This window comes from Mus caroli, chromosome 1, assembly GCF_900094665.2.
Source record: "Mus caroli chromosome 1, CAROLI_EIJ_v1.1, whole genome shotgun sequence".
In the NCBI taxonomy this organism is placed as follows: domain Eukaryota; kingdom Metazoa; phylum Chordata; class Mammalia; order Rodentia; family Muridae; genus Mus; species Mus caroli.
The window spans coordinates 78,042,694-78,061,654 of NC_034570.1; the positions used below are offsets into that span (position 1 = coordinate 78,042,694).

The 18,961-nt window shown below is 46.3% G+C and overlaps 1 protein-coding gene across 4 annotated transcripts in view; it reads right to left on the reverse strand.

Annotated features, from left to right (window-relative positions):
* The window catches only part of Sp110 (SP110 nuclear body protein), a 25,711-nt gene that overhangs the window by 5,695 nt on the left and 1,055 nt on the right, over positions 1 to 18,961 (reverse strand). Inside the window, exons 2-11 of one of the 4 annotated variants that reach the window (XM_029474849.1) lie at positions 18,015 to 18,154; positions 17,664 to 17,783; positions 15,344 to 15,491; positions 13,277 to 13,445; positions 9,003 to 9,269; positions 6,487 to 6,564; positions 5,023 to 5,100; positions 3,758 to 3,838; positions 2,429 to 2,581; positions 913 to 993 (exon numbers count right to left, since the gene is read on the reverse strand). In XM_029474849.1, coding sequence (XP_029330709.1) covers positions 913 to 993; positions 2,429 to 2,581; positions 3,758 to 3,838; positions 5,023 to 5,100; positions 6,487 to 6,564; positions 9,003 to 9,269; positions 13,277 to 13,445; positions 15,344 to 15,491; positions 17,664 to 17,783; positions 18,015 to 18,154 — 1,315 coding nt within the window. Of the gene's footprint in view, positions 1 to 912; positions 994 to 2,428; positions 2,585 to 3,757; positions 3,839 to 5,022; positions 5,101 to 6,486; positions 6,565 to 9,002; positions 9,270 to 13,276; positions 13,446 to 15,343; positions 15,492 to 17,663; positions 17,784 to 18,014; positions 18,155 to 18,961 lie in introns of all 4 variants that reach the window. The other 3 variants (XM_029474846.1, XM_029474858.1, XM_021159795.2) reach the window with 3 other exon arrangements.

Here is an 18,961-nt window from a genome sequence, read left to right on the forward strand (position 1 = left end):
AGAAGAAGAAGAAGAAGAAGAAGAAGAAGAAGAAGAAGAAGAAGAAGAAGAAGAAGAAGACAACGACAGAGGGAGGGGAAAGGGAGGAGGGAGACTGTGGGGGAGAAACAGAAGACTCCAGAGCTCATTTCTTAAAGGAAGCAGTAGTTTTTGTGCGCCAGAGATGTGTGGTGGGATCAAGAGTTGGCTCCTCGAGTAATGGGGCTTGCTAAGTAAGCCTGGCACCCTGAATCTGATTCTAGGAGCCCGAACTCCACAAAACTCATCCTCTGCTCTCCATAATACTCACCCTCTGACCTACATACACACCCTTTGGCCCACGAGCCCTTTCATAACAGTGCGGGTTGCCTATGCATAGTTATGTCTGTATATGGGTGTTTTGTTTTGCTTGCATGTATAGCTGTGTACCACGATCATGCCTGGTGCTCCCGGAGGCTAGAAGAAATCATTGGATCTCCTTGAGCTGGAGTTAAAAGATCATTTCGAGCCACCATGTGGATGCTGGGAATCAAAACCTGCGTCCTCTGGAAGAGCAGCCAGTGCTCCTTAACCTTTGAGCCGCCTGGGAAGAGCCTGGATTTCTAGAAACAACCCTGATTCATAAGCTGGAGATTTTCAGTGTAGGGTGAGCAATATTCTCAAACACAGATTCTTGGCAGTGGCGATATTGTCCTCAGTGGTCAAACATTATATTTTGATAGGAGGGGGAAAAGATGATCAAGCACACACATAGTCCAGTCCATGCATGTCTATATATTAGTAGTCTTAAGCTATCACGAGAAGGTTGTGGTGAGAAAAGAAATATCCAAAGGGCTCTTTAGGGCAGTGGAAGTCTGGCTTAGAGCAGTCTGGCTGCTCTGACTGTGGGTCCCCGCTGGCTACATCCTGAGACCCATGGTGCCCCATCCTTACCTTGTGTGGTTTTTCCTGCTGTGCTGGTCCTCTTCCCATGCCTCTTTCTACCACTTGTTTTTGATGCCTCTTTGCTGATCTCTAAAAGAAAGAAGAAGAAATAAACACTGTTCTTTGTCAGTGGACACTCCGTGAGGAGTCTCCCAACCCTCGAAGGGCCTCACATACTTCAGAGCTGAGGATTGCAGACTCCAAGTTGCCTCCTCTCCCGAGGATGGGAAAGTAGAAAGTTCAGTATAGAAAGAACACTTCTGTCATGTCTCCAAATTACATAGTTGTCCCAAGAAGAATATGTATGTGCCTGTGTTGCTAGCTCACAATATAGTTCAACACTTTCCAAATGTCTGAGATGTTATAAAGTCTTATATGAATAGAAGACCTGTCCAAGATGGAGAGCCAGATGTGGAGGGTCACATGTTGAATCTGAGTACTTGGTAGGCAGAGGCAAATGTATCTTATCTCTCTGAATTTGAAGCCAGGCTGATTTACATAGTGAGTTTGAAGCCAGCTAGGGGTACATAACAAACAAACAAACCAAACCAAATCAAACCACTGTATCCAAAAAAAGAAAGGAAGGAAGGAAGGAAGGAAGGAAGGAAGGAAGAAAGAAAGAAAGAAAGAAAGAAAGAAAGAAAGAAAGAAAGAAAGAAAGAAGACGGTGCTAACATTTTTTGTTTGTTTGCTTTTGGCAGTCAGGTACATGGATCTTACTATGTAGCTCCGACTGGTCTGAAACTGGATATATAGACCAGGCAGGCTTCAAAGAGATTGGACACAAAGAGATCCACCTGCCTTTGCCTCCTAAGTGCTGGGATTATAGGCACAGGCTACCACACGCAGCTGGCGTAACAGTTTATTTAAGCAGAGAACAACAGTACCAGAGATAAGGATTCAGAGTCTAGCTGACAGATGATGGGGCTGGTTAAGAGCATGCAGTGCCCTTGCAAAGGACTGGAGTTCCATGTGCGGCCAGATTCTCTCCCCATCCTCAGCCACAGCCACAGCCAGGTGCGTGAGTTCAGACACAGCTCTAAGCATCTACCTGTTTCTCATGAAGCCCGACATCACTGAGAACTGCAGGAGCTTGCATGGACACCCGTCTTCTAAGTTTGTTTTTGCTTCAGAAATAATTTTCTCTCACATGCTTACATGACCAAATTATTTCACTTTAAACAAAGATTTTTTTAAAAATTATGTTTTTTAAATTATGAATAACGGAGAAACAGGTAGACATAAACAACACAGACGTAGACCTTGGGGAGTTCTTAGTAATCTTTAAGACTGTTAAATCTAAAGGGTTGACACCCTCTGCCTTAGGTCTCGACTGAGGTGACCTGTGGCTGTTTCTTTATCAAAAACTCCTTGGCCATTCATTGCCTCTCTTTGCCCCTCGCCTGTCCTCTCTGAAAATCTCTCTGCTAACACGGAGGTCATGTATCCCCCGACCCCTGCGCCAGCTCTGAGAGATTTGCCCAGGCTGAGCCTTCCCAATGGCAGGTGCCACCCACAGCCTTACCTTGTGAATTGGATGTCTGGGCACACCTCATCCTTGCTCTCAGTGTCTTGGTCACCTCCTTCACGTTCGTAGATGAGTCATCTTTCCACAAAGTCCTCCGACTCACCACCGCCTTGATCTTCTCTTGAACTCCATGTCCAGGTGAGGCCACTCCTGCTGAGACGACTCATGAGTAGTTGAAATGGAGGTTCCTGGAACACCCCTTCCTTCCTTCAAAGGCTCCCCATCCCAGCCCCCCTTCCAGATGGCTGTACCTCACTTTTGCTGTTTTCTCTTATGTGCACCATGCTTTCTCCCCCCACATCACCATAAGTTCCCACCCCAGGGAGCTCTTATAAGAATTAACCAGGTAGCTGGGCAGTGCTGGTGCACACATTTAATCCCAGCACTTGAGAGGCAGAGGCAGGCAGGTTTCTGTGAGTTTTGATTTCTTGAGGCCAGCCTGGTTTACAGAGCTAGTTCCAGGACAGCCAAGGGCACACAAAGAAAAACCAAACCAAACCAAAAACCAAACCAACCAACCAAACAAAGATTTAACCAAATAAATAAATATGGAGGGATTCGGGATTGGAGCAGATTCTGATTCCTGTTTCTAAGACTCGTAAACCACGAGGCACAGGCCTAGGATTCTTCAGGCAGTGAGGAAGGGACTTCCATGTAGCACCCATGTTCAGACAGGTAACACCCGAAGGCCACTGGGCACCTCTAAAGCATCGCAGGGACAGCCCTATGCCTGTCGTGAAGAGAGCTTCTGGGCTTCTGTGTCACTGGAGGGGTGGCCGAGGCCCAGAGGCTCTGCAGTGGACAGGACTGGTGGATGAGTGGCCTTCACTGAGGAGGGGAGGACACAGCACTTTTTCCTCTCGGGACTTTGGAAGCTGCCTCCCCAAGGACAGCTGCATCCACTGGCATGAGAACACCTTTCTGAAGCTTTTCTGGGGGCTTTTCCCCTGAACTGCCTCTCAGGGCTAGGACCCAGGCTCTTCTGCACCTTATCTCAAAGTAGCAAAGTTTATTTACTCTCCGTTTAGTTAGGAAGGATGGCTGCCATCCTAGTGTGTATAAATAAAGAGGAAACCTGACACTCTGCACCCTTCACCTTGGGCTGTGTAACCTGCCGTCAGAACAGGATTCCAACATGTTCCAGTTCACCATTCACTCAGTGGCAAAACAGGTCTGGTGAAATTTAAAGCCAGTTCGATGTGCTGACCAGAACTCCTGTGTGCCTGCCTACCCAGTGAGTTCAGAACAAATTCCATCAGATCTACAGCCTTTGCTGAAGCCTCCTCCTGTACCCCCTTGCTGGAGTCTCCTCCAGCATCCCCTTACCCATCATCTCATCTTGACGGGGCTTTTTTTTCTGCCGTCTTCTTTTGGAATTTGACCAGTTCAGACGTTTTTTTCTTCTTGCTAAGAAGAAAAGAAAACAAAGTCTTTTATAGTCACATAGAGCTGTCAGTCTTTTTTATTTAAAGAATTCAACTATGTTTTTGTCTGTTAATTGTGTACTTGCATGTGTGTGTGTACACGCACGTGTGTATATGTGTATGTTTTAACTCCGAGTTATCTCTCTGATCTCAACCCTAACCTTTTTAAATGATCAGCTGGGAAGGAAGAAGAGATCAGAGTTTTGAACTAGAAGGGACAAGCTTCAAGGACAAGTGTTAAAATGAGAATTCTTTGAATTAGTTCTTGGGGAATTAAGCTAGGGAACAGATAATGGTAGAGCCTAAGGATGACTTCTGGGCATGAGAAACCAAGAATTTGTGAAGGGAAAACAAGAACCAGACGTGAGGAGATAAAGACTAGAGCAGCTGAAGTATTAGATAGTTTGCCTGCTATCCCAGCACTTGAAAGCATCCAGGACCATGGAAAGAACTGAGGTGGGAGAAAACAGACTTGGAAGGCTTCCAGGAAGCAATGGGGAAACCAATGGATGACAGTATCAGAAAGGTCAAAGTGTTTTTATCATTATTATCATTATCATAATTATGACATTTATCAGTATGTGGAGGTTGGGCATATGTTCCATGGTACACATGGAGAGGCCAAGAAACAACTTGTAAGTTGGTTCTGTTCTTCCACCATATGGGTTTCAGGGATCAAATTCAGGTCACCAGGCTTGGTGGCAAAGACCTCGAGCCAGTGAGCCATTTGCCAGACCAATGACACATTTTAATTGACTGGTGACATCTCAGAGTAGAAGATGGGAGAGCGCCAAAGGCGAGGTGGGAATAGGTAGTCAGGTGGACATCCAACCTGCTTGCCACCATGAGGTTTAAGTGACAGATAATGGATGTTGCCTGCCTATGACTTACCAGAAAGCATTGTCCTTCTGGGGGAGGCTAGTGTACCAGTCACACCAAGCAGTTGTGGATGGGAGTTCAGTGAATTTGAGCAATGCTTGGTTCAATATGTCTAAGTGCCTTCTTGTTACCTATAATTTTTGCAAAGCCTTTGAGGAAGGCGGAGTGAGAAGAAAATGAGGAGACACCATGTGATTGCAGACACACAATGGATGCTCGCATCATGGATGCTAGGATGTGCTACAGCTAGAAGAACAGGAAGCGTCACATGGGAAAGGATGTCTGTACCTTTCTTGTTTGCAGGTGTGCAGAGTACTTCCTGGGCCATTTCCAGGTCATTTGCTGCTGGAGAGTCATCTTTTACCACTACAAAAGAAACGGAATTCACATCAGAGGTGAGCATGGACCGAAGAGAAAATGCAGAGGAAAGTCAGCTGGAGAAATTGGATAGCAGGGAGAGAAGGCAGGGGTCTGCCAGCCCGTAGGGTTCCACCTAGATCTGACCCCCTTGTTATCATTTTTAAAGTGTGTGTTATGCTTGCATGTGTGTCTGTGCACCACATGTATGCTTGGCTCCTGCAAAGGCTAGAAGAGGGTATCAGATACCTTGTGATTAGAGTTACAGATGGTTGCGAGCTACCATATAGGTGGTAGGAATTGAACTCAGATCCTCTGGAAGAGCAGCCACTGCTCTTAGGCACTGAGTCACCTCTCCAGTCCCGACCATCTTGTTATTGTTACCTATGCACCTGCTAACAGCAGATACATTATGAAATTTGGCTTGCTTTGATGCAATAAGAAAACCAGAGGGGCTTGAAACCATAACAGATACAAAGGTCCATCTCCTTAAAACTGTCTGTTTTGAAAATTGTCTTGAATTCTGGCTTCTTTAGGGTTTGGTAACTGAGGCACATTGTAAGCTGTCTACAGACTTTTGAAGTCATTCCTTTCTTTTCATATCATTTTAATATCATATATTCTAGTTTTCTGTACAATGTAGAACTGACTAGCACTGAAGGACATTTCCCATAGTCAGGGTGAAGTCAAGGAAGGAGAACCAGCCACATCAGCTACATCACCCACCACTGGGGACAGACGGGGCTTCTGTTTGCCTGTCTTGCATTTTATTGGGGCTGTTTGAGCATCACCTATTGCTGTGACTTCATTACAGCTACAAGGTCACACAGTCCAGGCCTGCCTTGTCCTCTTCTCTCTTGAAGCTCACTACAGTCTCTTGTGGCTGAGGAGTCACCTCTGTTTGTTGACACCGTAATGATTTAGAGTCTAAGTCTAGCAGGTGTGAGGGGACTTTGTGACTTTGTGATTGGTGGATCCATAAGTCTATCTTTCCAGTCCTGCTTCCTTGCCCTCCCCATAACTCTACCTCCCAAGCTTGGGTGAGGGGCAGGAAGCTTGGCTGAGATGGGAGCAAGAGCAGAAATAACAGACAGCCTTATAGCAAGAGGACTCAAATTCTTTTCTGTTTGGTAGGAAAGTGGAGATGAGCTTAAGCTATCCCAAGCAAGGTTGCTGAGAGTTAAGTCAGCCTTAACTAGCATCACCATGCATGGTGCCGGGGGAACCCAGAGGTCGTGCTCCTGAGTCATCTTGCTTGTTACTCTTGGATGTTAAGTTGTCTTTGACAACTGAAGGAGGAAGGAAGGGGTTCAGTTACTGAACTGCCTGTCAGGGAGGAAAGTGCATGGTATACACGCCCAGGAAAGGAGAACAGTAAGGCCAAAGGCGGATTACCTGACTCGGGTCCTGAGGGACTGTGGAGCATCTCTCGAGAGTCTTCCTTATCTTTTCTCTGGTGATCTCTGGAGGACACTGAGAAGAGGGAAGAAAAAGAATTGAGGCTTTCAGGATGAGCAGCAAGTAGGGGCCAGAGTGGTAAAGAGAACAGTGATTCTAACCAGTAAGGAAGGCAGGTGACCTGGGAAAGGTAGGATAGAGAAGGGACTGAATAGTTTAATAACAAGATCTCTTCTTCTTCTTCTTCTTCTTCTTCTTCTTCTTCTTCTTCTTCTTCTTCTTCTTCTTCTTCTTCTTCTTCTTTAAAAAGATTTATTTATTTATAAGTACACTGTAGCTGTCTTCAGACACCCCAGAAGAGGGAGTCAGATCTCATTACAGATGGTTGTGAGCCACCATGTGGTTGCTGGGATTTGAACTCTGGAACTTCGGAAGAGCAGTCGAGTGCTCTTACCCACTGAGCCATCTCACCAGCCCCTCTTCCTCCTCCTCCTCCTCCTCCTCTTCTTCTTCTTCCTCCTCCTCCACCTCCTCCTCTTCACTTGAAAATGTAGATAATGAAATCTTCTATTAACATTAGCTTTCCGATTATGTTAAAGTTATTTGAATGGCAAGTATCAGAGGAGTGGAGGAAAAGTTACTGAGTCCATACTCCTTTATTCCCAACTCTGGAACGCAATGTCAGTCTTCAGCAATGTCAGTAATACATCCTGCTATGGTTAATGTAACTAAACTTTATTTTTATAATGATGCTTTAGGGAAGGCAAGTGGCACAAGTCTGGAAGCTCAATTAGGTCCAACAGACATAAAGTTTTCATGATATTTTCTAATAATGTTAATAGCATATATATGTCTTAGAATCGGAGTCATCTAAAAATAAACAAAGGGGCTAGGGGTGTAGATCAGTGGTGGAGTGCTTATCTGGCAGGCAGTAGGCCTTGGGCTCTACTCTGGACATACTATGACATAGAAAGGAATGAATAAGGCTGAGACTCAAAGGCTTCTGGAGCTAGGGAAGAATCATCACTGTAAGTGTGCAACAATCTATGTGTCAACTAGGAACAGGAGAGAGAGAGAGAGAGAGAGAGAGAGAGAGAGAGAGAGAGAGAGAGAGAGAAAGGAGAGAGGGGAGCCTCACATCTACCAAGGAAGTGATCTTCCACTGCGCTACACCCCAGACCCACACCAGTATTTTTGACTTTTGGTTTGCTCCGTGAGTCTAAGGACAGCCCTCTCTGCTTCTCTCCCCTTTCTTTCTCCTGAGGTTGCAACCACAGCCTCTCATTTGGCATGTGCATAGTCTCCCTCCACAGCCCAGTCAGTGTTACTTTGCACAGAGCCAGCAGAAGGGCTGGGCATCCTTTGCAGGTCTTCTTTCTGACCATATCAGTTCTTAGAAGGGGGAACAAAATACCCTGGGAAGGAGTTACGGAGACAAAGTTCAGAGCAGAGACTGCCACACCTGGGGATCCATCCCATAAACAACCATGAAACCCAGACACTATTGCAGATGCCAACAAGAGCTTGCTGACAGGAGCCTGATATAGCTGTTTCCTGAGAGGCTCTGCCAGTGCCTGACTAATACAGAAGTGGATGTACATAGTCATCCATTAGACGGAGCACAGGGTCCCCAATGTAGGAGCTAGAGAAAGTACTCAAGGAGCTGAAGGGGTTTGCAGCCCCCTTGGAGGAACAACAATATGAACTAACCAGTAGTCCCAGAGCTCCCTGGGACTAAACCACCAACCAAAGAAAACACACAGTGGGACTCATGGCTCTAGCTACAAATGTAGCAGAGGATGGCCTAGTTAGTCATCAGTGGGACGAGAGGCCCTTGGTCCTGTGAAGGTTCTATGCCCCAGTATAGGGGAATGCCTGGACCAGGAAGCAGGAGTGGGTGGGTTGGGGAGCAGGGGGAGGGGGGACGGGATAGGGGGTTTTCGGAGGGGAAATTAGGAAAGGGGATAACATTTGAAATGTAAATAAAGAAAATATCTAATTAAAAAAAATCGTTACTGGCAGCTGAAGGAGGAGGGAAAAACCACAGGTTGCAGGGAAAAGAGTAAAATGGCCCAAAGCAGTGGTTCTCAACCTGTGGGTCTTGATTCCTTTGGCAAACCTCTATCTCCAAAACTATTTACACTGTGATGCATAACAGCAGCAAAATTACAGTTATGAAGCAGCAACGAAAATAACGTTATGGTTTAGGGTCACCACAACATAAGGAACTGCATTAAAGCACAGTAGCATTAGGAAGGTTGAGAACCACTGGCCTAAAGGCTCAGGAAAGGTGAAGTACCAAGGGCAGAAGTGGGAGTGTCCAGGAATAGGAAGAAGATGCTTTAGCATCTGGGCCTCCCTGGTCACTGGCAGCGCTTGTGATTTTCTTAGAGAGGGTTGTGTATGGGTGGATGCAGAGAAAGGAACAGATCAACAAAAGACAGCAATCTGGGGTTCTAATGGACTGGGAGCAAGCCTCTAGGTAGGACAGACAGGCTGGATCTGTGGCTTGCCTGGAGTGGTTTTTCCTTCCTGAATGCAGCCAGGGAGAGGCACAGCTTGGGGAGAAGGACTGGGCTGCTCATCCAGGATCTCAGTGATTGGCTGTGCGGTTGCTCTGGGGTCACAGACTCTCGGTGCTGAGGACAGATGACTTGGCAGCGATAGCTGGGGTCGGGGTGGTGGCAGCAGTGTCTGAAGGGAGCACCCTTCTGCTGGGTTGGCCAGGTCTTCAAGCAGGGTCGGTGGGGGTCTGTTTTTCTCTTCATAGGTATAACCAACTGGAATTAGCAAAGGAACACATGTCAGGACCCTGAAGACTCAGAAGTTATCTGGCAGACAGGATTGCCTAGTTCATCTTTCCGCACAGGACCAGAGGGAGAGTTACTGGTTTTCCCCAGGTGCACAGAACAGGTTCATCACCACATGAATCCATTTGTGGCCTCTTCTGACTTTGATTTATTCAGGCACTCAGTGCTATTTAGTCCCCAATCCATCACCAAAAATGGGTTGACCACATAGAAACCTACTACTGTAGAAGGTCCCTAAAATATATACATATATAAATGTTATTTAAATGGAGTTACCATATAATGAGGGAGACAATGCCCTGATAAGTTACCATATGCTACCAAGTACCAGGAATGGAAAACAGTCCATCTTTTTGGAGTTATTGGCTAAAGGAATCCCAGAGGTTCCTCCTACCCCTAAACATTACAGGCCAATGCTATCGATTATCCTCCACAACCCTGTTGGTAAGACCCTATTGCTGAGGGAGGAACAGACATGAAGCAATCCAGCTGTTGCTCCATTAGAAGCTTCATCCCTACTGACTAGTGTTCATAGTGTTGGAAGGTTCTATGGACACTACCATAGGAGGAGTTATCATCAATGTCACCCAGCTAGGAATGCTGTGAGCTACAACAGTGACCTGCTTACTTGATGTACTTGCTGATGCAATGCTGGCACAAGTGTTATGCAAGTGACCAATCACCTTTTGATTGGATGCGAGGACTGTTTTATGAAATGGGACCCACACTCAACACTGTTAATGTGGTCAACAGCACATGATTAGATGGGTCATGGGCTCTAGAGTAAAACCTACTACAGTTAATCTAAATGAATGCAGCCACAAAACGACTCCTGACGATGTTTTGCTATCCCCATTGTGCTGGCTCTTCTTGGTTGTCTTCTTGAGAACATCTGGAACGTAAAAGACTCAAGTGGCTGGGTACACCTGTGAGAGACTTTCCTTAATTAAGCCATTTGAGGTGGGAAGACCTACCCCAACTCTAAATCTTTTGAGTTGGAAGATCCATCTTTAATCTGGGCCACACTTTCTGCTGGCCATATATAGAAGTCCCAATTCTAACAAAGAAGATATTTGCAAGGAAGAGTTGACAGGAAAGGGAAAGTCTGTTTTCTCCCATGGAGTCAAGCTGGGTCTGTCAATCACACTCCGGGCTAGGCCCATGCTCAGGAACCGTTAGCCAACACAGAACGATGGACTCCATGTTTCTTGTTTGTCTGTTTTATTTGTGTTTACTTGTGTTTTTTGTTTGTGGGGTTTGGTTAGATTTGGGTATTTTAAAGAGAGAAAGACTATGAACTGGGTGGGTAGTGGGGGGAGGATCTGAGAGAAGGTGAGGGAGGGAGAGAATATGAAAATGGAATATGGAAAATCTTTTGAAAAATGACTGCTAAATGAGATAAAGTTTGGAGCTAAGATGAAAGGATGGACCATCCAGAGACTACCCCACCCAGGAGTCCATCCCATAATCAGCCACCAAACATAGACTCTATTGCATATGCCAGCAAGATTTTGCTGAAAGGACCCTGATATAGCTGTCTCCTGTGAGGCTATGCCAGTGCCTGGCAAATACAGAAGTGGATGCTCACAGTCATCTATAAGATGGAACACAGGGCCCCCAATGAAGGAGCTAGAGAAAGTACCCAAGGAGCTGAAGGGGTCTGTAACCCTATAGGTGGAACAACAATATGAACTAACCAGTACCCCCAGAGCTCGTGTCTCTAACTGCATATGTAGCAGAAGATGGCCTAGTCAGCCATCATTGGGAAGAGAGGCTCCTTGGTCTAGCGAACTTTATATGCCCCAGTACAGGGGAACACCAGGGCCAAGAAGTGGGAGTGAGTGGGTAGAGGAGCAGGGTGGGGGAAAGGTATAGGGGACATTTGGGATAGCATTTGAAATATAAATGAAGAAAATATCTAATAAAAATTTACAAAAAGACTGCAAAATAAAATGAATGGAAAAGAGTTAAGAAAAAATGGGTTTTAACACATAAAAATGGGTATTTTTTATCTAGATTTAATTTTCTCTAATTTTGATTTTATGGAATTTAGTTAATTGTGTGAAAGCTATAATTTTAACATAGGTCTCTAGAACATATTTGTGTTTATCATTTTCTTAAATAAATAAACTTATCTCCCTGGATCAAATGAAACAAAACCTCAAAACCTCCCTACCAGGTTCTTTTCTTTTTTTTTTGAGACAGGGTTTCTCTTTATAGCCCTAGCCTGTCCTGGAACTCACATTGTAGACCAGGCTGGCCTCGAACTCAGAAATCTGCCTGCCTCTGCCTCCCGAGTGCTGGGATTAAAAGGGTGCGCCACCACGCCCGGCTTCCTTACCAGGTTCTGTTGGGACCTTAGTCTTCTGGTTTCTGCTCACTTCTCAAGTTTCACTGCACCCTATGATCTGGCTGCCTCGATCTGAGCACCCTAGGATCTTCCTTCTCATCCCAACATCAGGCCCTTGGCTTTCCACACACTGTCCCCTTGAATAGATTGTGGTTGGTTTCTATTAAGATTGTTCCTCACCATTTATTTCAGAAGTAAAGATACCTTGACCCCTGAACAGGAACCTTCATAGATAGCAACAAAGGCTCAGAACAAAACCACAGAACTGCACAGCCAGAGCGATGCTTGAGCCCTGGCAGGGCTCAGATGAACTTAGCGTATCCTTAGTCTGTGGTCCACTGGCCCTGCTGCTAGGCCTAGAGGTAAAGGTGTCCCTCAGCTGCTCTCTTATCTTAAAGAATCCTCTCTCCCCTGGGGACGATCCTTTTGAGAGCGACACATCAATGTCACCAATGTCACAGTGCAGTGTGCCTGGTGTCTCTTCTTTCACTGTCTGCTGGGTCCATGTTCTCCAATCTCAAGTGGTTTTATTGCCTGGTCCTCTCACTCTCAGTCCAACCCTCAGCCCCGTGGCTGCCCCTCTTTGTGTTTCTTTATCTATCCAGTTCTGTAGTCTAGATGCCGAATGTCTCCTCAAAGCTTAGGTTCCCAGGTGACACTACAGGGAGACGGGATGATGTGAAGAGCTGGGGCCAAGAGGAGGTGTTAGGTCATTGGGAGCAGCTCTAGAGGAGATTGTGGGGTCCAAGTCTCTCCTTTCTCCATTTTCAGAACACACGGTGAACAGTTTTATTTTGTCACACATCCTGCGGTGATACAGTCTTGCTACAGGCTCAAACTGTATCACAGGTCAGAGCCCCCTAACTTTTTCTCATTGTAAGTTCATTATCATAGGCATTTTGTGACAGAGATAGAAATCTGACAAGTGACTGTGGAGTTACCTCTGAACTTCCCCTTCCTTCTCTGTCAGGAGCAACTAACAATGATGTCTCAGGTGGTTTTAAGGTCATGTGAAATGATCATATAAAATGTCTGGGACACCCACAGTCACAAAGAGATAGACATTGAATCCATTTCACCTCTCTCTTCTCCTCCTCCTCCTCCTCTTCCTTCTCTTCCCTCCTCCTCCTCCTCCTCCTTCTTCTTTCTCTCTCTCTCTCTCTTCCCCTACCCCCCCCCCCATCTTTCTTTCTTTCATAGCAAGTCCTGACATTTCAGTTGCCCTATGTGCTCCCTGGAGATGGTCCTGTACTTCATATTTTCAAGATGGGTGTGTGTGATGGCTCACTTCTGTAACACCAGCACTTGGAAAGAAGGCTGAGGCAGAAGGATTACATTTTAAGCTATTCTGGACTACAACGTGAGACTCTGTCACAACTTACACCTGCACTAACATTCATTGAATAGCTTCAGTAAAAACACCTGTGTCCTATAGAGATTCGAATCGTGGAAGCTGAGGTCAGAGTCAGCCAGGATGACGCTTCCAGCAGCTGTTGTGAGCAAGCATGGTTTATGCCTTTACACAGGGAAAGCAGGCATTGGAATGTGCAATCCACACTGGAAACAAACCCAGGCTTTTACTGTAGCACCACTGCACATGTGACAAGGATTGGAGAAACCACATTACCGTTTCTGAAGCTTCTGAAAATTGCCACCAGGCTGGGGTATTCCCGTAGGTTGACCTGGCTGAACAATGTCAGCAGCACTGACGGCTGGAAAGTCTGCTCCAGACTGGTGAGAATATTGTGCACCACTTTGGACAGAGGGACCAGATTTTGACAGGCTTCCAGAGATTCCTTCAAAGAGTGGAGCAGAGGGTTAGTTTGAATGAGTATTCACTGAGCGGAGAGCTCTAGATTTGTGGTTTTCTATATTGTAAGAAAGCTACTTTGGGGGCTGCTGAGGATGGCTAAGTGGGTGCAGGTGTTGGCTGTCAAGCCTGATGATCTGAGTCTGATCCCTGTGATCTGTAGGGTGGAAGGAGAGCACAGATTCTACAGGGTGTCCTTCAGCCTCCACCTGCACACCATGGCACATGCGCACCTCACTCCCAAATAAATAAATTACAGTACATAAAAAACAATATAAAAGTCAGGCTTGGTGACACGCCTTTAATTCCAGCATTCAGGAGACAGGCAGTCAGATTGCTAATGTCTTCTAGTTGAGGGCATCCTGATCTACAAAGTGAGTTCCAGGACAGCCAGGGCTGCACAGAGAAATCTTGTCTCAAACAGAACAGAACAAAAACCTCAAATTTAAGAAATCTTCTTTTTTAATTTAAGAGGAATTTTAGTATAAAATATAGAGTTAAATCTTTAGGATAGAAGTCATTGAAAGAGAGAACTGGCTGCAAAATTCTTCCAGTGTCTGCTAGGCCTGGTTAGCTAGTCCTTGGGTGCCCAGATGGATCCGGTGATGGGACAGGTGATACCCTCCCCAGGTGGAGCCCTGTCCAGGTGGTGTTGCTGTCCAGGTGGGACCCTGCCCAGGTGGGAGTACTGCCCAGGTGGGGCCCTGCCCAGGTGGGAGTACTGCCCAGGTGGGAGTACTGCCCAGGTGGGAGTACTGCCCAGGTGGGAGTACTGCCCAGGTGGGGCCCTGCCCAGGTGGGAGTACTGCCCAGGTGGGGCCCTGCCCAGGTGGGGTCCTGCCCAGGTGGGGTCCTGCCCCAGTGGAGGAGGAGGGCATCCATCCCTGAAAAGACAGTCAGTAAATAGCCAGTTGCAACTGAGAACAGTGTCATAAAGGAAAGCACAGTTGTTGGAAGGAAAATGTGAGTCTCAGTGAGTGAGTGGGTACCCTCACTGGGCAGTGCATTGTGGGCTGTGGGCTGATGAAGGAGCTGGAGCTGTGTCAGACTTGGAAAAGGCTGCTGCAATTTTCTTTGTAGAGGAATTTTAATCCAGAAACAGGGCTGCTCTGGCAAGTGATCATCATATCCAAAGACCTTCTAGGTCTGTGTGATCTGGCTGGAATACAGACACACCTCTAATCCCAGGAGTCAGAGGCAAGCAGATCTCTGAGTTGAAGGCCAGCTTGGGACAGAGCAAGTTGCTTGTAAAGAAAAGCTTAGGTCCAGGCTAGGTGGTATATGCCATTAATCCCAGGAGACAGAGGCAAGCAGATCTCTGAGTTGAAGGCCAGCTTGGGACAGAGCAAGTTGCTTGTAAAGAAAAGCTTAGGTCCAGGCTTGGCAGTACTTGCTTTTAATCCTAGCACTCAGGAGACAGAGTCATACAGGTCTCTAAGTTCAGTCAGTCAGTTGAGTGCAGTGCAGTGGAGCTGAGTCAGGGAGTTGGGGTCAGTGCAGTGAGTGCAGTGCAGTGGAGCTGAGTCAGGGAGTTGGGGGTCAGTGCAGTGAGTGCAGTGCAGTGGAGCTAAGTCAGGGAGTTGGGGTCAGTGCAGTGAGTGCAGTGCAGACTATTAATCTAAGAACTCCAAGAGCTTCCAGCCACCAGAAGCTAAACAGGCAAGAAACAGATCCATCTTTGAACTTACAGCACCTACAATATACCCTATCACTAATACAGCCTCAAGACACCCTTTCTCCCAACCTCCCTTCCTGCAATAATGATCATGGTCAAGTTGGGCCTTCCATGTTCTAGAAACCTTGATGGGTTGTAGTCAGAGATCTCAATACTGGAACATACTTAATGAAGACTGGACAGCTTTGTGGAGGGTCCACAGGCCTCACCTTGTACATTCTCTCAGTGATGAAGGAATTGTCCCGGAGCGCTTCGAAGAAGGGGAATGGCTTGTTGATGGCATAGGCAATGTTCACCTTCATGTATATGAAATGCTGGAGAAGAGCCTTTTCCAAGGCTTTGGTCAGAGTGAACATCCTATAAAAAGAGGCAGGCTGAGAAGACAGGCAAAAGTTCTCAGGAGCATGGGGACTGGCTCTCTGCATAAAATGGATTCTCAAAGGTAGACACCCTAGTCTTCAAGCATCCCTTAGCCGTCTACAGAGCAAAGTCTTGCTAAAAGATCCATTGGTAGAGGAGATAAAGGCAGTGCCCAGCAACCACAGAGGCTGAGAAGGACAGACAATGGCATACAACCATCCTGAAAGGGATTTTAAAACATAAAGTGGGTTTTTAAAAATCTCTTCTTCACTGAGTATGTCCTATGTCCAGCCTTTATTCCAAGGATGGAGTTCACACAGCATTGCAAGGTGGTCACTGTCATCACAACTCCCTAACTGTGGTGAACTCTAATGCAGGCAGGGGTGGGGAAAGTGATCTCATGCTAGATTATACAATCTGGAGGGGGCTGAGTACTAATCGAATCTTGACATTCTAGATGCTGGTTTACAGTTGAGAGAGTGCTTGGCCACAGCCTGAGTGTATGTATAGAGAGAGTTGAATATATATGAGCTGGCTTAGAACAGATCACCTCAGTGTAGCAGAGCACTATCTCATACCAATGCTTATGAGAAAGAGACCTCCCAACATGCGGAGCTAGAAACCTGGTAATATTTAGACACTGAAAAATCACTCACAACACTTTGATGCAAGCAGACAACACATGAATAAAATCAGGAAGGATATATGAAAAATAGGATTGGTCAAAGTCAACGCTTGATTTTATGACCCCATTTCATTCTTCAGGATGGACCTGGGTCTTCTTATGGAATGTTTCTAAAAATCGACTGCTTCCAGATCATGAGAAAATAACCAGCGAGTTATAACAGAAAACTTCCAGGTGACAAACTGATGTAAGAAGGCAGGCCCTAGTAAACCTTGCGTTCACAGAGGGGGCGCTTTTGTTGTTGATTGGCAGTAGTGGGGATGGAGTCCAGGACCTGTGCATCTTAGGCAAGTGCCCTATCGCTGAGCTGCATCCCAGCTAGCAACACAGTTCTGTTTGTTTGTTTGCTAGTCTTAAACACAAAGAAGGCAAGGGTCCCCCTTTCCTCTTTTTAAAAACAGAATATTAAATATTAAAGAGTATTTCCAGGAATTTAATCCCAGCGTCACATTGAGTAGACTTGTCTGTCCCTTTCTTCTTCTTTCCCAATCTCTTAAACTTAGCAAAAAAAGTTTGAGGAGAAAACAAAAAGAAGCCAACTTCACAGTAGGACTGTAGAGCAGGGAGATGTGTCACAGGATCATCCAGTCCGGAGGGAATCCTGGCAGACCGGGGACAGGTGGGAGGGAAAGCTGTTGAGGCTATGCGTGGGGGAGGGGAGGCAGCGTGAGCATGTGCTCTGGGTTCTGCTTAGGATGGCAGCAGCACTCAGACCTACGCTGCTGTGGCAACTTTGCCATTTGCCACCAGCCACAGTTTCCGAAGATGGAAGTCAGATCTACAGAGGTTAAGTACCTCTGCCAAGGACACCAATCTACAGTAGAGTGTGTCTGTCTCTGATATTTTGTTTTTCACTGTGCAAGATATGGTATCTCAAGCCTGAGGAAATGGTGCAAGCCTTTAATGCCAGCACTGGAGGCAAAGGCAGTTGGAGGCCATCTGGTATATATATATATATATATATATATATATATATATATATATATATATATTAAGTTCCAGGACACTCAGGGCCACACTGTGAAATTCTGTCCTGAAGAGGGGAAAAAAGATCCTGTGTCTCAGCTGCCTGCATGCAGGTTTTTATGTTAAGGGGCCTTACAAATAAATTAGGGAAAGACAAACACCCATTAGGAAAGACAAAGCCCCAAACAATCAATAAAATGAGCATCATATACAATGAATGCATAATTAAGCTGGAAAAAATCAGACAAGTCGGAAAGGCTCGACAGTGCACAGTACTATCAAAGTGACTAGGAGACGAGACATTAGCCACAGTCCCCGATAGGATAGAAGTGAAAAGCATTTCAAGTGTTCTGTGGCTCATTTGGAATCAGGGTCACCAGCTGTAAAAATTATATTTCCCTTGAATTTTCATGCACAGTAATGTATTTCAGTGAAATGACCATGGACTAAAACCAAAACAAAGCAAACATACAAAAACCATCCATAACCTGCTAGAGAGAAGTAAGGGCGCCCCTTACTTTCTTTTTCCCAATAGCTCCATAGTTAGGCAAGTGTTGGAAGATGATGACGGCACCGCCCACCGTGGACACTTGCAAGGTCCAACCTTGGGAATAGGCACTGGACACTGTCCCCAAAGTCTGTTTCAGAAAAAGAGTTGTGTGTATAAGCCCTCACTGCCCTCCCCTCCCCTCCCCTTCCTCCCTCTTATCCACCTCCACTCCAGGGTCCGAGCCAGGATAGGAGCCATGCTCGAGTCTCTGGAAAAGATTACTTAGCAAAGAGAGAACCTGGGAAGTCTAGGGTACAGCAGATAAAAGCTGACCCCAAGAATCAGGAATCTAGCTGCAGAGCCCAAGAGCAGAACGTACCTGGATGCCGGGGACTGCCACGGGTTCTCCCGAGTTCTCCCAGGATTAGTTAAGGGGTTCCTGGATCCTTCCTGGAAAAGCCTGACAGCCCAGTCTGGACCCGAAGTTATGCTGACTTGGAAGTCCCGCGGGGAGTCAGGCTTCAAGAAAAGAAAAACGAAAGTGATCTCAGCACACTGAGCAGGAAGCCAGCAGGCCCGCGCCAATTCCGCCCTCCACTTCTCCACCCCTGCCTTGTGCGGTTCCCCAGCGTGGTTAGCAAGCATTATGGGTTTCAGGGGCACTTGCTGGGAATCCAGATCTGCCTAGAGTGGAGTGACAGGCAGGGAGGCAAAGGATTAACACTGGAGAACACGGGAAGGGTGTGTCCACTGTCCCCTTCCTAACCTGGGGATCTATTCCCCCAGTGGTCTCATTGTAACCTTTAGGAAGTGTTCTCAGACTGGATTGGGGTGAAGGTTATCCTGAATAAAATTGCTAGAAATTATTAAATTAACAACAACAACAACAACAACAACAACAACAACAACAACAACCTGAGCTGGCATCTTTGAAATGTCTAGAATTTGTCAGGATCACTATGTGAGAAAATTGAAATAAAACAAAAGGCAACCACGTGACTCTCGAATGAGCCTGAGCTAGGGTCTCTGAGTCTTCAACTGAGAAGAGTTCTATGTAACCCCGTCTAATATTTCCCAAATGTATTTGATCCATGAGACACCCCCACTCCCCACCCCCAGGACACCCACGAGGCCTCTGGGACTTTAGATTTGAACCAAGGCTAGCCCACACAGGACAGAGCTTCTCTGTACTTCCTATGGAGACACCGACGGTAGAATTTGCAGCCAAGTACAGTTAGAACAGTAGGCTTGGCCCAGAGTGTCCCAGGGATGGGGACTGTGTGTGTGTGTGTGTGTGTGTGTGTGTGTGTGTGTGTGTGTGTGTGT